A 14910-nucleotide genomic window follows, 5' to 3' on the forward strand; every position below is an offset into this window, starting at 1 on the left:
GGAGCCGGAGAACGTGTACCTGCAGGTGGCACTAAGAAGGTGAGATGGCACATGGATATGTGGATTGAGCGACCGTGCTCCTGGACCGTTTAATTGCCACGTAGGAGGACAATGCTGGATTTCGAGCTGGAATGACTCAACATGTGTTGGGCTACCTTGTAGCAGGAGCAAGTGCTGAATTTTCCCTCAAGCTTAAATGGGAGAATCCAGAGACCATGGTGCGAGCACAAAAGATTGCTCAAAAGTTTGATAAAGTTCAATCTAACCTCGCTTCAAAGAAGACGGTTGTCCCTCCGCAACCCCCTCAATCCTTGCAACAACCACTTGGGGGGTCCAACTCAGGGGCATACCCCCACCCCCCATCAGGGATGTATCCACCGCCTCCACCTCAAATGTATGGTCCTCCCTTAGATGCTTACCCTCAGCAACCCCCTCAATTCTTGCAACAACCACTTAGGGGGTTCAACTCAGGGGCATACCCCCACCCCCCATCAAGGATGTATCCACCGCCTCCACCTCAAATGTATGGTCCTCCCTTAGATGCTTACCCTCAACAGGTGTATATCCTCACCCTCCACTTGGAAGCCCCGGCCCCTCCTGCTAAAGAACTTGGAGTCAATGACCTAGCCAAGGCCCTGAATGATCTTCGGCTTGAGATAGTGGGCATCAGAAATCAAGCCAATCACCCTCCAAGAGAACGTGCCCACAAAGCACACATAGGCAGGGTAGGGTGTGACTGGTGTATTGTGAAATGCTATACAGAAAGAATCTTTAGCATAGAATAGCTCATAGACAATCTTAAAAGGACCAACCCTTATTGGTCGAGGCATGATATTGCATCCATCTTTACAGGCGGGGGTTAGAGACAAGGCGTTGCATGAGGTTGTTCATCAAGACTTATCAGATATTCTGATGATATTCTTTTGGAGGTTGCATTTCAGCCTATTAGGATTGCAGGATTCATAGAGTGGGGCAAGGATTCACAGTGGTATCTTGACCCAGATCCTATTCTCCTTGCATTGGGGTCTTGGAGACTTTGGCTGTATCGGTTCCCCTATTAGGTTCTTGCAGTGAGACCCAAGGGAGTAGAAATGGATTGATGAGGGGCACCGAGAGAAGAGCTTTCCCTTCTTTTGCTACACAGTTGGAAATGCCCGGAGGTTTCAGCTCAGCAGTAGAGTTTGGAGGCCATTCAGAGTGCCACATTGGGATAGTTTTTAGATTTCCGCAGCTGTGCGGAAGAACTTTTGGCGTAGGCTTTGGAAATTCCTTAGGAATAGAAAGATCACTCTTTTCTTTTGGCTTTCTATTCATGGAGGGACTGCAGTGAACCTGTGGAGATCCAGCTGACCCTACTTGTCCTTGTTGTCACATGGCAGTTGAGTCAGTACAACATTGCCTTTGGGAGTGTAGACATGCGAGGACCTGGAAAGGTGTTGCTAGGATTTTCAACATCTTTCATACAACACCTTTCTATATGACCTAGGGTTCAGTGGCTTGGTTATCTCTTACTGGCCCACAGGTGTTTTTTGAGGGACATGATCTAGATCCAACTTTCATTGTATGGCGACACTCAGTGGAGTCTTGTTCCCTTCAGGATGTTCCCCTCACTCCTTTCAGAGCTGCTCATGCCTCAGTAGACACGTCTTGGGAGATTTTGGCTAGCATTGCAGCTTGGCATATTTGGAGAGCCAGGTGTATAGAGGCAATGGAGGGTACCCAGGTTCACCCTTCCCACACTATGGCCAGTATATTTAGACTGACACAGTACACTCTCTGATGGCCATTTGGGCGAGCATGCAGGGATCCTTCAGAGCAGCCACTGCCAGGAGAGTTACTTTTTTCAGAGTTTGGAGGGGATGTCCTTTCTTCTTTGAGTTTCCTTCAGGGTTGAGATGGCATTTTCAGCCTCCACCTTGGTTCTTTATTAGCTCACTTTGAGCTGTTTTTTTCTCATGCATTGCATGATGTACTCCCGCATTTGAGCTTGCTCTCGCAGTTTTCATTCATACTTAATGAAGTAATGTTCTTGAAAAAAAAAAAAAACCTGACAATTGGATGATGACAAAAACTGCTCTATGACCTCAAACAACCATTTAGGAGCCACGGAGGGATACGCCCCTTTGGTAAACTTTGGCAATGATGTAGTTGATCTTGACATGACAAATTGAAATAAGGGTAGGAACAAACTTGTATCCTCTTCAACATCCATAAAGCTGAAACAATATAGGAGATTGCAGGTCAGACCTTGTGTGGGATAAATGTGATGCAGCTCAAGAGACCAGGCTTTGAAATGCTAGAAGCTGAAGACTAGTCTCCATCATGATATCTCGTGATACTCTATTGCACTATAAGGAAATGCCAATACAAAGAAGAATGACCTTATCAAGTTCTTATAGAAACAGCATTGCGCAAAAATCCAAGTATAATCTACAGAAGATCTATTAAAATTTGTTCCAAATAGTGATACAAAAATTTCCCTCTTGCGCCTATAGAAAAACAAGCTCTCTCTTTGAAACATGTATACAAATTCGCCTAATACTTGGACAATAAAGTCTAGTAAGACATCAGATGATCATGGTACATTGATTTCTGTTTAATGAAATCATATCTTCATCTATTGAAACAATTGCTCCGCCTGTCTTAAAAATTGCTTTGCTCTACATGTAAAGTATGTCCTTGCATGCAGCTGCTCCAACTGACATATGCAAGAAGCATAATGTATGTACTTGGTTCCTTCAATTTTGGCCATTTACCTACACATCCTTCCAAGAAACAAGAGACTAGTAAGGAAAGAGAATCTTGCTTCTTTGTAATACTAGGGTTGCAGAGGAAAATATTTGATGGATTTTGTTTCAGAAATTTTGGGTGTCCTCCTTTGTAGAAGTGTGAGCACATAGTTGCAAAGCATGGTAACAGCACCGTACATGGGGAAACACACCATTGACACACATTTAGAGAGAGATAAAGACAATTCAAACAATGGAGAAACATTGTAAGAATTGGATCTTCACCATCATTGCCAATTTTTTTCCAAACATGTAATTGTATATACAGTGTGTGTGTGTGTGTGCACGTGCACACATGTGAGTTTGAGTGTGACCCTGAGTGTGCATGCATGCATATGTTTGTGTGTGTGTGTGTGTTTAGAGAGAGAGAGAGAGAGTTTATTAAATGTATTCGGAAGACCAAAGGGTCTATGAGACTAAAAGAACATGATACAATGAGCTGATGGGTGGAGCCTGTGGGCATCAACCCAATGATGAATATTAAATTTTGGAATTAATCCAGCTGCTCCTTCCCACTCTAGCTGCTGCTAGCTTCTCCCTTCTCTCTCAGCCAGCCCCTCCCCTCCTCTCAGCCTCCTTGCCCACCCTCTCCTGCTGCCCCCTCACCTGCCATCTCCCTCTCCCCTCCCGGATGTCATCCCCACTCCCTCCCCCACTACCCTCAGCCCTCTCCCCCACCACCACCATCCCCCGACCTGACCCCTTCTGTTCCGTAACCCCCGTCTCCCACGCCCCCTTGCCCCCGCCCCCTCCTCTGCCCCTCTTTCTTCCTCCCCCGGCCCCCTCACCCTCCTCCACCCCTTCATTTTCCTCTCCCTGCCTCCCTCCCTATTCTCCGCCTCCCCCTTCCCTCCGTCTGCCTCCCCTTTCTCCTACGCCCCTTGGGATTCTTCCTCTAGCAGCAAATTCGAGAGCGGACAGAGATTTATTGTGTTTGAGTCGGCCTTCTCACTGCGATTGGCGATGGACCATTCGTCAGCCAATCCTCGTTTGCGTCCACCGGCCGCCGCGAAAACAATTAAGATTTCGAAAGACGAGTTGCAACAACTCCAAAAAGACACAGATCGGGAGAGTTCTACTTCACTCTTCACTCACATCCATGGGTCCCACCATTCTAGGCTACAAGCCAGGGAATGGATGCTCGCAGCTTTACCTAGAGACCTTGCATAGCACCTCACAGATGTTTGTTTGCTTGGTCGAGGCTTCTTCCATGTGGTTTTTGATTCTCTAGATGCAGCAGGTACAGTGCTCAAGGCTAGTCCCTTGACACTGAGCTATAGGAGGATTTTCGTGACGCCCTTCACATTCACTCTTCATCAGATTCCCCAACCTCCCATAGGTTTATCATCGACTCTTATCATCCATTGGACCCGTGGTCACCGTGATCCCCACTCTACTTGACATGCCTTCTTCAGCAGCTAAGGCAGTCAGATTAGATGGGGTGCCACATGTTAGGGTCATTGTCTCGGACCCTAACATCACGGATAACCACATCATGCTTCAGCATGCAGATGGTTCATTCTTCAGGCAGAGAGTTGACATCGCTGGGAGACAGGTCCAATGTAGGATTTGCAGGACTCTTGGGCAATTTGCCAGAGATTGCTCAAGAAAAAAGAAAAGACCTAAATGATCTACGGGTGCAGCGCCTCATGGCACTACCTTGGCGGCACATATTCCACGTCCTACTACTTCTTGTGCTACTGGACCTTCCACCTCTCGCCCAGGACCTTTGGGTACAGCCTCTCGTCCTGGACCCTCTTCTTCAGCACAACCATGACCTTCAGCACGTCCTATTCTTGTTGTCCCTCGTTGGGTGCCGGTCTAGTTGGTGTCCCCCCTCCTCTTCAAGAGGGTACTCTTGGTGCCACAAACCCTTTTTCCTTACAGGCAGGCATCATCCCTGTCTTGGTTCCTAGTGATGATGTGGTTGCCCCTGTCCCCTTAGGTGGTTATCAGGAGGGGCTACCACTTGTGGAGAGAGTCAGTGTTGACTCCCAAAATATTGCTCCTCCGGACCATCCACCTCGGGACCAAACTCTTCACTTAGGAATTCCTTCATAGTCCTGGCAGACTTGGAAGAGTTCGAGTTAGAGGAGGAGTTTGTATCCTCTACTTTTGGGGAGCAAGTGATCGGGATGCCTTTTGACAGAGATTCCCCATCAGCAGGTGTGGGAGTGCTTTCCCTAGTTCATTTCCCTCCTCTTGATAGGAGAAAATTTTCCCAGGAGAGGGTTGTCTCCGCTACCAGGTCGTGTAGGATTTTTCATCCAACCTCTTCCTCTCGTCGATAAGGATTGTCAGTTGGAATGTTCAGGACCTCAGAGGTGCGCCGATCGCTGCCGTAGGTAGCTGATTCATAACCAACTTCATCTAGGTGTTACTGGGGGTCCCATTGATATTCTTATGCTTCAGGAACACAAACCGGATGTCAAAGTTTGTGTCAAGTCGGGCAAGCTTCTTTCAGGTCATACTTTTTGGAGACCCGCCTCAGGCACCAGCGGGGATACTTGCATTTTTGTCTCTTCTTCGATGCTCCCCTTGGTGATTGGACATGGAGTCATAGTCCCCTCTAGAGCTCAGGATCATTCTTTTCATTGGAGGGCATAAGGTTGGCTTTTTAAACCTGTATGCCCCCAATTTGAGAGGGGATCATGTCCTTCTATGGAAGGAGCTGCTTTCTTGGTCCCCCATTACAGAGTCTTGGATTATTGGGGGTGATTTCAACATGGTTGAGATGCCCGCAGACAAAAGAGGGGGTAGGGAAGGTGGCATTCACTCCATAGAGAGAGCAGTCTAGGATGCCTTCCTATTTCAGTTCAGTGGCAGAGACGTTTGGTACGATGATGCCTTTCACACTCAGCCACGATCACTTCTATTTTCTTGGTTGAACAGGAGGTTGCAAATGCTTATCCATGCACGGATAGATAGATTTTATGTGGATGATTGGGCTCTAGATAGGTGGGACAGTATGTATTAGCACTAGGGTGTCCACTTCAGACCATTTTCCAGTTGTTTTGATGATTTCAGAGCCTCGTGTGAGAGGCCGCTTTGCCAGTATCAAGATTCCAGATGCATTTTATGCAGAGGAGGGCCTCCCAGAGGCAGTGTTATGGATTTGGGTATCTCACATGCAGGGTGGGCAGCTATCCCCTTCATATGTAGCCGCTGCCCTCTCTAATATTAGCGGCTTCTATCATTCAGTTGCTCGTGTCAGAAGAGGTGAGATTCTCAGGCGAGAGATTGGTATCCGCCAGCCGCAGCCGGCAGCTCTTCAGAGGGAAGAGCAGAAGAGGCCTAGAGATGCTTGGATTTAAGAGCGCCTTGCTCCAGCAAGGGATCTCTAGCAGTCACTGTTAGATTAGAGAGCAGAGTATGTCTTTCATGCTGGAGAGTCATTTTGGACTCAGATTGGAGGTAGATTCAGCAAGCAGTTCTTCTCTACTATTGGCCCCAGACATAGTAAGGAGAGTGTTTCACAGCTTGTTTACTCAGATGGGATTCTACAAACACATCCAGATGCCATTTTGTTGGTAGCTACATATTTTTATGCCACCCTTCTCACAGCAGATCGTGACACACAGGCCAGAGATGATGCTAGGGTTACTATTTGGCAGCACTTACCTAGGTTAGTGATAGGAGATATGAGCGTTTCATAGCTTGTTTACTTAGACGGGATTCTACAGACACATCTAGATGCCGTTTTGCTGGTAGCTACATATTTTTATGCCTCCCTTCTCATAGCAGATCTTGACACACAGGCGAGAGATGATGCTAGGGTTACTATTTGGCAACACTTACCTAGGTTAGTGACAGGAGATATGAGCGTTTCACAGCTTGTTTACTCAGACGGGATTCTACAGACACATCTAGATGCCATTTTACTGGTAGCTACATATTTTTATGCCTCCCTTCTCATAGCAAATCTTGACACACGGGCCAGAGATGATGTTAGGGTTACTATTTGGCAACACTTACCTAGGTTAGTGATAGGAGATATGAGAGTTTCACTGGATGTACCCTTCACCAACATAGAGTTCAGGACTGCTCTTTCTGCCCTTCACAAGGGCAAGTGTCCAGGGCTCAAATGACCCCTTCCTTTTTAATTGCTTTTGGGGACCAGATTGTGGCTGCTGCTCCTCCCCGACTACCTTGCTGCCCCCCCTCTCAGCCTCCTCTTGCCTCCCTCCCCGCCCCTCTCTCCTCCCTCCTCTCAGCCCCCTCCCCGCCTCTCCTCTCCCTCCTCCCTCAGCCCCTCTCCCCCTCCCCCTACCCGCTGCTCAATCCCCTCTCTCCCGCCTTCTATCCCAGTCCCCTACCCTGCCTTTCAGCCCCTCTCCCCCGCCCTCTTCCCCCACCCCCTACCCCCGCCATCCAACTCCTCTCCCCCTCCCCCGCTTCTCAGCCCCTACCCCGCCATCTCCTGTGTCCTCTACCCCCTCTCCCCCGCTTTCTACCCCCGTCACCGTCCTCGTCCCCATCCCCATCCCCGCCCCCGCCCCCTCAGCCCCCTACCACCGCCTCCTCCCCTCGCCCCTGCAGACCTCCTTCACCCCAAACCCCCCCTCCCCCGCCTCCCTCCTTCCCCCGCACCCGCACACCCCCCCCGCCTCCCTCAGCTTGTTGCCCCCCCCTTCAGCTTGCCTCTCCCCTCCCCTCCTCCCGACATCCTCACCCTTCTCTCTCCATTCATCCTCACCCTCCCTCTTCATCCCCTCCCCCTACCTGCACCCTCAATTCGGACCCTCTTCACCCTCTTCCTAAGCAGCTTGTTAGTCGGACAGTGCCCAACAGTGTTCAAATCGGCCTTTCCACCCTGATTGACGATGGCTCTGATCCTCGTCCGCTTCCACCAGCTGCGAAAACCATCACATTCTCAAAAGACGAGTTGCAGAATCTCAAAAAAGATACAAAGCAAGAGAGCTTGACATCGCTCTTTGCTCGCATCCCACCCTTCCAGATTACAGGATGCTCGCCGCTCCATCTGGAGACCTCGCATGGCACCTCACAAATGTTCGTCTGCTTGGTCGAGGTTTCTTTCAGGTTGTTTTTGAGTCCCTGGATGCAGCAGGTACAGTGCTTCAAGCCAGTCCTTTGGCACTGAGCTCCAGGAGGATTTTCTTGACACCTTTCTCATTGGGCTTTGACCTTGTGGAGAACTCTTCCTTAGATTCCCCGGCCTCCCCCAGGTGTACCATCGACTCTTATCTTCCATTGGAGCTGCTTTCAGGATGGTCACCGAGACCCCCCCCTTCCCGGGATGCCTTCTTCGGCAAACAGAGGCAGTAAGATTGGACGGGGTACCACGTGTTAGGGTCATTGTCACTGACATAACCTTACGGTTACACCCTCCTCTCGTGAAGAAATAGACGGGCAGCCAGTTATGTGGAATGAATCCATATTGGATGAACATGGCAAATCACTGGGCGTGTCACATTATATGCAGTGGTCTAGATGGGAGAGGGGACCTGCTTCCACTATAGGTGCTTGGAAGGCTTTTAGACAGCTTCCAGAAGATTAGAGACTCTTATCAGTTGGCCACCTCAGAGGGAGTGCATTCAGGATGCAGCAGATAGAGGCAGCCATACCAGAAGAGTGGATAGATACAGATGACTTACTGATCACAGAGTCCACTTGTTTTGGGAATCTTTTCGGGGACGGGTGTCCCTTTACAGGTCATTGCCTTGCGGGATGCACATGAGGAGACCCTTGTCTTTGATGTTCAGTTGGGAGGCAGACTTCTCAGACGACAAATGATATTCTTTTGTAGGTTGTCTTCCAGTCTGTTAGGAATGCAGGGTACATGGAGTGAGGCACGGATTCACAGTGGTATCTTGATCCTGACCTCGTTCTGTTGGCACTTGGGTCTTGGAGACTCTGGTTATATGGTGGTTCTCTATCACGGGGGCGTGAAATTCTAAGTACTTTAATGTACTACAAGACCGTGACAACTTTGGTTTTAAAAGTCCAGGCATGGGCTTAATAATGTGTAATTAAACGCGGCATGGTGCCTAGCACAAAAGCGTAATCAATCCCTAGGCCCAAAGGCATTCCAAGGAATTAAAAGAGTGGTTGTTGGGAAATGATGATGTGGCATTTTTAATGGGCCCCCTAGAGGGCCATGTACCTTCAGTGGCCCCCCCTAGAGTTCCAGGTGGCTCTAGTGCCTTCTACATGCTCCTTTGCCATTCCTGGACCTTCCTGGGCCTTCTAAACTTCACATGTGTGGTTTTCTCTCTCATCTTCTCCCTTTGTTGAGATTTTGGACTGGTTTTTTAGCTTCCTTCAGCTGAATTCCGTTTTTCTTCATAACTCCTCACCTGTTTGGATTCCTCGACTTCCGTTTGGCCCGATGGCCTCCCCTCTGCCAATCAAAGGGCAGATGAGTTAGCTACTCAAGCCATTGTAGTAAAAGATTGGGGGGTGGTTTCTTTGGTAGACACTAGATGGCCAAAATTGCAAGATGTTCAGCAATATGTGGAAGAACGCATGTTTCCTCGAGGGTTAACTCCACAATAATAGAAGCAGAGATTGGTAAGGAAGGCTTGTCCCTATACTAATGTTGATGAAATTCTTTATAAATTGCCAAAATTTGATATTTTTTATTTGGCATTGGTATTGTTTTCTTCTATGTTTGATAAGAGTTTGAGTATCAAGTGATAGCCTAGCGGCTCTCACTTATTTCTATTTTCTAAGATATTGTATGGGATTGCGAGGATGACTGGAATGGATCATTGTAGTGCGTTTGGTAGAACGGGCAGAGCTGAGCACTTCTTTTGCTGGTCGAATTTGCAAAAGTGACTTTTTCTGGACCTTTTTGCTTCTACTGCCTCTTGGGCCTCTCCTCTTGCAAAGCTATAGCTTTCTGTTGAATTTCGCGTGGTCCCACACGCTGGTTGACTGATTTTTCTCAGTTTTGGAGCACTTTCTGACGATGAAACTTCTCCAAAACCTTCTCAATGCATTCCTATCTGAAGCACGCTTCTTTTGAGCCCAAGAACTCCCATTTCTTCGCGACAGAAGTGCTTCTTTTCGCATTTTTCAGTGGAATTCTTGCTGGTCGGCTCTTGTAAATGCTCTTTCTTCATGCCTTTGCACTCCTCTTTGGCTGAGAATGCAATTGGGCATTGGCTACTATGTCCTCTTGGCGATTGAGGACTTGGTTTGAGTTTTCAAGGCTTGGTGAGTTGTGATTTTGCTGCTGCAATTTCTTTTTGCCATAAGCTATTGGTTGGCCTCGTGTGCCGCCTCTTTCTTGGCTCACAAGTGCCCAGGCAGTGCTACATGAGTCATTCTTTGGTTGGGTACTTTGCTGATTTTATTTTGGAGCTTTGAAAAGCTTTGTGAATGCCATCTGGAAAACACTCAAAGAGAGTGCAGCTGGAGTGCAGTGTGATTGCATCTGGACAGCCAATGGAATTGCACTCGGAAAAGAGAATGCCTTTGGGTTGAGCCTATGGGTTAAGTGCACTTATGTGATGGTGTTCTATGCTTGAAAGCCTTGCGAAGGCTTAGTGAATCGGGACTGCGTGCTCACTTGCAGGGAAGGTCTCCCAGATGCAACTTGTAATCATTTCACTGTGAAATATAAAGAAATAGCCAAAGGGGCGCCACGGTGTTTGGGGCCAATCAGGTGCACTTGTCCATGTTTGTTGAGCAGGGGCATTCTTGTTGAGATATCGAGCTCCACTCGCGACATGCCAGGGTGACCGTTGTGCATTTATGTCACCGACTTGTTAGCTGCAGATGCGGTTGGTACACCGCCCACGAATAATAGCTGGATGACAGCTATCCTTATCTACTCTAGTTTGTGGCTCAGTTAGTATGCCACCTTAGTTAGCTGGGTTTGGTTTGAGACCCACATATAGGGTTCTTCTATTTCTTTGTACTTGAGTTCTTTTGGCTTTCACAACTAAGAAGAGGAAAACTGTTTTCAGCCTCCACCTTTGTGTGTATTCCCCCATTGTGTATGTGAGAAAGTTGCAAGTGAGACTCCTTCCCTCTCTCCCACTATCTTCACATGGTATCAGAGCCTTGTTCGTGGTAAGGAGCTCAAGAAAGCAAACCAAGTTCGCGGTGTCCTGGTAAGAGGACCAGTGTTGCTTTCCTATTTCGAGTTTGGGGAGCAAATCTTTGCAGGTAGCACAGCCAGAAGTGCAAGAGTGCACTGTCTCAGATTGAGACGCCCTTCGCGGTGTGGCGAGAGCACAGTACATGCTGCGGGAGGGGAAGAAGCCCTCGTTGACTTTATTTTTCTGATTTGAGGCCATTTCGGGCCCCGTTTTGAAGGCGGAAGTTCTTCGCAGGCACTCAGAAAAAGGCCCTGTTTTGGCTGTGCGACCACTGCTCGGCTAGTCGATGAAAAGTTGCCGCAGAAATTGCATCGTATGCCTGTGTGCAGAGATATTGGGAGTTGCAGAATCATGCTTGTTGCCTGTTGATGCAAAATCGTCACTAGGAAGTGACTGTGTGGTGAAATACCACTTTCGTCAGTTTTGCAGATCTGCCCGTGTGAGGCAAAAGCTGTGTTTTTTGCACTGACAGAATATTTTGCAGTGTTCTGTAATGGCATCTGATTCCCTTTCACAGATTGTCACTGAAAAGCTTGACAAGAACAACTTCCAGGCATGGAAGTTTAGAATGACGAATTTCCTTATGGGAAAAGGCTATTGGGAGTTCATAACAGGAAATGAAGAAGAACCTGTTCTTCCTAATGTTCCCAATCAACAGGAAATGCAGGCATTTAAAGGATGGCATGAGAAAGCCAGAAAAGTTATGTACTGGCTGTCTATCAGTATTTTGGACTCTATGATTGTGCATATTCAGGATGCAAGTACGCCAAAGGAGGCATGGGATACTTTGGCGAAAATGTACAGCACAAATACGCAAGCCAGGAAAATGCAGCTCAAACAGGAGTTGCACAATGTTGCAGAGAGAAAATTTGAGCATAAATGACTACCACATGAAGGTGAAGAAAATTGCAGATGCACTTGCTTCCATTGGGTCGCCAGTGTGACCTTGAATAGTCTAGGAAAGGATTATGCACAGTTCCAGACATCCATTGCCGTCCGTGAAAAATTTCCTGATTTTGAAGAGTTGTTTGCTCTTCTAATTTCTGAAGAGCAGAGAAATGGGGGTGCATCTTCCTCGGGAGGAACTTCAAAAGAAACTGTCTTCTACTCAAATGCTGGAAGAGGTAGAGGCAGAGGTAGAGGAGGCCGATCTGCAGGCCGTGGTAGAAATTAGAATATGTAGCAAAATCAAGAAAACCAGTCCTATGCAGGAGGACGTGGTAACTCTAGAGGCAGGGGGAGCCAAAGAGGCCGTGGTGGATGGCAGAGAGGCCAAAATGCAAACAGCAATGTTGAATGCTACTATTGTGGTAAAATGGGTCATATGGCTAAGGACTGCTACAAAAAGCAGAATGACATTATGAATGGAAAATTGCAGCAAGGCAATTATGCATCTTCCAGTAGACAGGGTGATGACAGAAATGAGCATCTATTTATGGTGCAGCATATGACCAATTCTGTGACAAGTGCAGAAGAACGAAATGATGTGTGGTATGTTGACTCAGGTGCTTCAAACCACATGACAGGTCATGCAGAATGGATGCAAGATGCAAGGAAAATGAAAAAACCAGGATTTGTGGAGACTGGTGATGATACTGCACATCCTATTGTGCAGATTGGTAAAATTCCTTTGTCTATGCAGGATGGGAAAAAGAAATACCTATCCGATGTATTTCATGTCCCAAACATCACCAAGAACTTGGTTTCTGTTGGTCAAATGGTTGAGCAGGGCTTGCAGGTCAGATTTAATCCTCATGGATGCTTTGTTGAGGATATAAAAAATAACGGTCGCTTGATAGCAAAAGGAAAGAAGAAGGGCAGGATGTTTACGTTGGATGCGGACATGCCTGAATTGAGTGCAGCAATGTTTGCACATAGGACCGGTGTAGTTGCAGATATTGATATCTGGCACAAACGCATTGGTCATGTTAATATACAGCGACTTAAATCAATGCAAGCCCAAAATATTGTTGCAGGATTGCCTAAATTCAAGGTTGCAGAAATGCACAAGGTTTGTGAAGCCTGTCAATTTGGGAAACAGGCAAGGAAACCTTTTCCTAGGCATGTTCAAGAGAGTAAAAAGCCATTGGAATTAATCCACTCTGATGTGTGGACTACTAAAGCTGCATCTATTGGAGGTTGTCACTATTTTGTCACATTTATTGATGACTTCAGCAGAACACTTTAGGTGTATTTTATAAAAAAGAAAAGTGAAGTGTTTGGGCACTTCAAAGCTTTTAAAGCTATGGTTGAAAAAGAAACAGGCCTGCAAATAAAATGCCTAAGGTCAGATGGAGGGGGAGAGTACCTCTCAAATGAGTTTGCAAGGTTCTTGCAGGAGCATGGTATAAAGCAGCAATATTCATGCAGTCATACCCCACAGCAAAATGGAATTGCAGAAAGGAAAAACAGGCATATTGGAGAGGTATCTCGGGCCATGCTAAATGAAAAAGATCTACCAGATTATTATTGGGCTGAAGCAGTTGCTACAGCAGTTTATATAATGAACAGGACTCCCACTGCAGCAATACATGGCATGACACCAGAGGAGATGTATACTGGTAGGAAACCAGACATTTCTCATTTGAAAATTTTTGGTTGCATTGCCTATGTTCATGTGCCACATGAGTTGAGGTCCAAGTTGGGATCCAAAAGCTGAGAAGTGCGTATTTATTGGTTATTCTCTGCAGCAGAAAGGGTATAGATGTTATAACCCTTCTACACGTAAGTTCACAGTGAGTAGAGATGTTGTTTTTGATGAGATGAGCAGCTGGTATAAACCAGTAAATGTAATGATTGATGTAGATGCACAAAATGGTAATGCTGCACAGAATTCACAGCAGCAATCACAAAATATTAGTGGACCTGGAGTGTCCTCTAGCAGTGGTTCACATACTTCGCCATGGACAGGCAGATTGAGATCAGGAGAATCTCCTCAAAGCAATGCAGAGAGTGGTATGTAGGTATCACGAAAAGGAAAAGAGAAGGTAGATCAGCCCATGTTTGATGTGAATGCAGGTCACTCTTATGTGGATGGTGAATCCAGTGGCTCAGAACAGAGCATTGATGATGAGTTGGGTATTCCTTCTGTTGTTACACCTGGAGTAAGGAAGACCAGGGATGTTTTGAGAGCACCTGGAAGTGAGCCTATTTTGCGCAGGTCTACCAGGGTTAGGTATCCTGTGGATAGGCTGAAATATGATGGATTTACAGCCATTCACTATGCCTATATGGTCAAAGTGATACAGGAACCAGAACCCACTTCTTTTGAGCAAGCCATGGGAAATGAAAAATGGAAGAAAGCCATGGATGAAGAAATGGATGCCTTGGAAGCAAATGCTACACGGGAATTGGTACCTTTGCCTAAAGACAAGAATGCAATTGGCTGTAAGTGGGTTTATAAGATCAAGCACAATGCAGATGGTTCTGTGAATAGATACAAGGCAAGATTAGTTGTCAAGGGGTATGCACAAGATTAGTTGTCAAGGGGTATGCACAGACATATGGCATTGATTATGAAGAAACTTTCAGTCCGGTTGCAAGGATGGCAACCGTAAGAGCAGCCATTGCTATGGCTGCATCAAAGGGATGGTCTTTACATCAGATGGATGTAAAGAATGCCTTCTTGCATGGTGATTTGCAAGAAGAGGTCTTTATGGAGCAGCCAGCAGGTTATGTTCATGCTATTCATCCTAAGTTTGTTTGCAGGTTGAAGAAAGCCTTGTATGGCTTGAAGCAAGCACCTAGAGCATGGTCTGACAAGATAGGACAGTATCTTGTCACTATTGGCTTTCAGATTTCCAAGGCAGATTTCTCACTCTACGTGAGAAAAACAGAGAAAGGGATTATGCTGCTTGTCATTTATGTTGATGATTTGATCATCACAGGTCATAGTGATGAAGATATCCTTCATGTGAAAATGCTATTGAGGCAGAAGTTTGAGATGAAGGATTTGGGAGAGTTGCGTTATTTCTTGGGCATTGAGGTGATTAGATCACCAAGTGGGATACAGCTCTTCAGAGGTAGTATGGATTGGACATGCTATCCAAATA

The 14910-nt window shown here is 46.8% G+C and overlaps 1 protein-coding gene across 1 annotated transcript in view; it reads right to left on the minus strand.

The window, feature by feature from the left end:
- Positions 1 to 2715: 2715 nt before the first annotated feature.
- LOC147904381 (uncharacterized) overlaps positions 2716 to 14910 on the minus strand; it is a 43297-nt gene continuing 31102 nt past the window's right edge. The window contains exon 12 of the mRNA XM_087398224.1: positions 2716 to 2765. Within this exon, the coding sequence (XP_087254350.1) occupies positions 2757 to 2765 (9 nt within the window). The 3' untranslated portion in view covers positions 2716 to 2756. The remainder of the gene's footprint in view (positions 2766 to 14910) is intronic.

Source organism: Dipteris shenzhenensis, chromosome 2, assembly GCF_047967505.1.
Source record: "Dipteris shenzhenensis isolate YYH24624 ecotype China chromosome 2, Dip_SZ_1.0, whole genome shotgun sequence".
Classification (NCBI taxonomy): Eukaryota; Viridiplantae; Streptophyta; class Polypodiopsida; order Gleicheniales; family Dipteridaceae; genus Dipteris; species Dipteris shenzhenensis.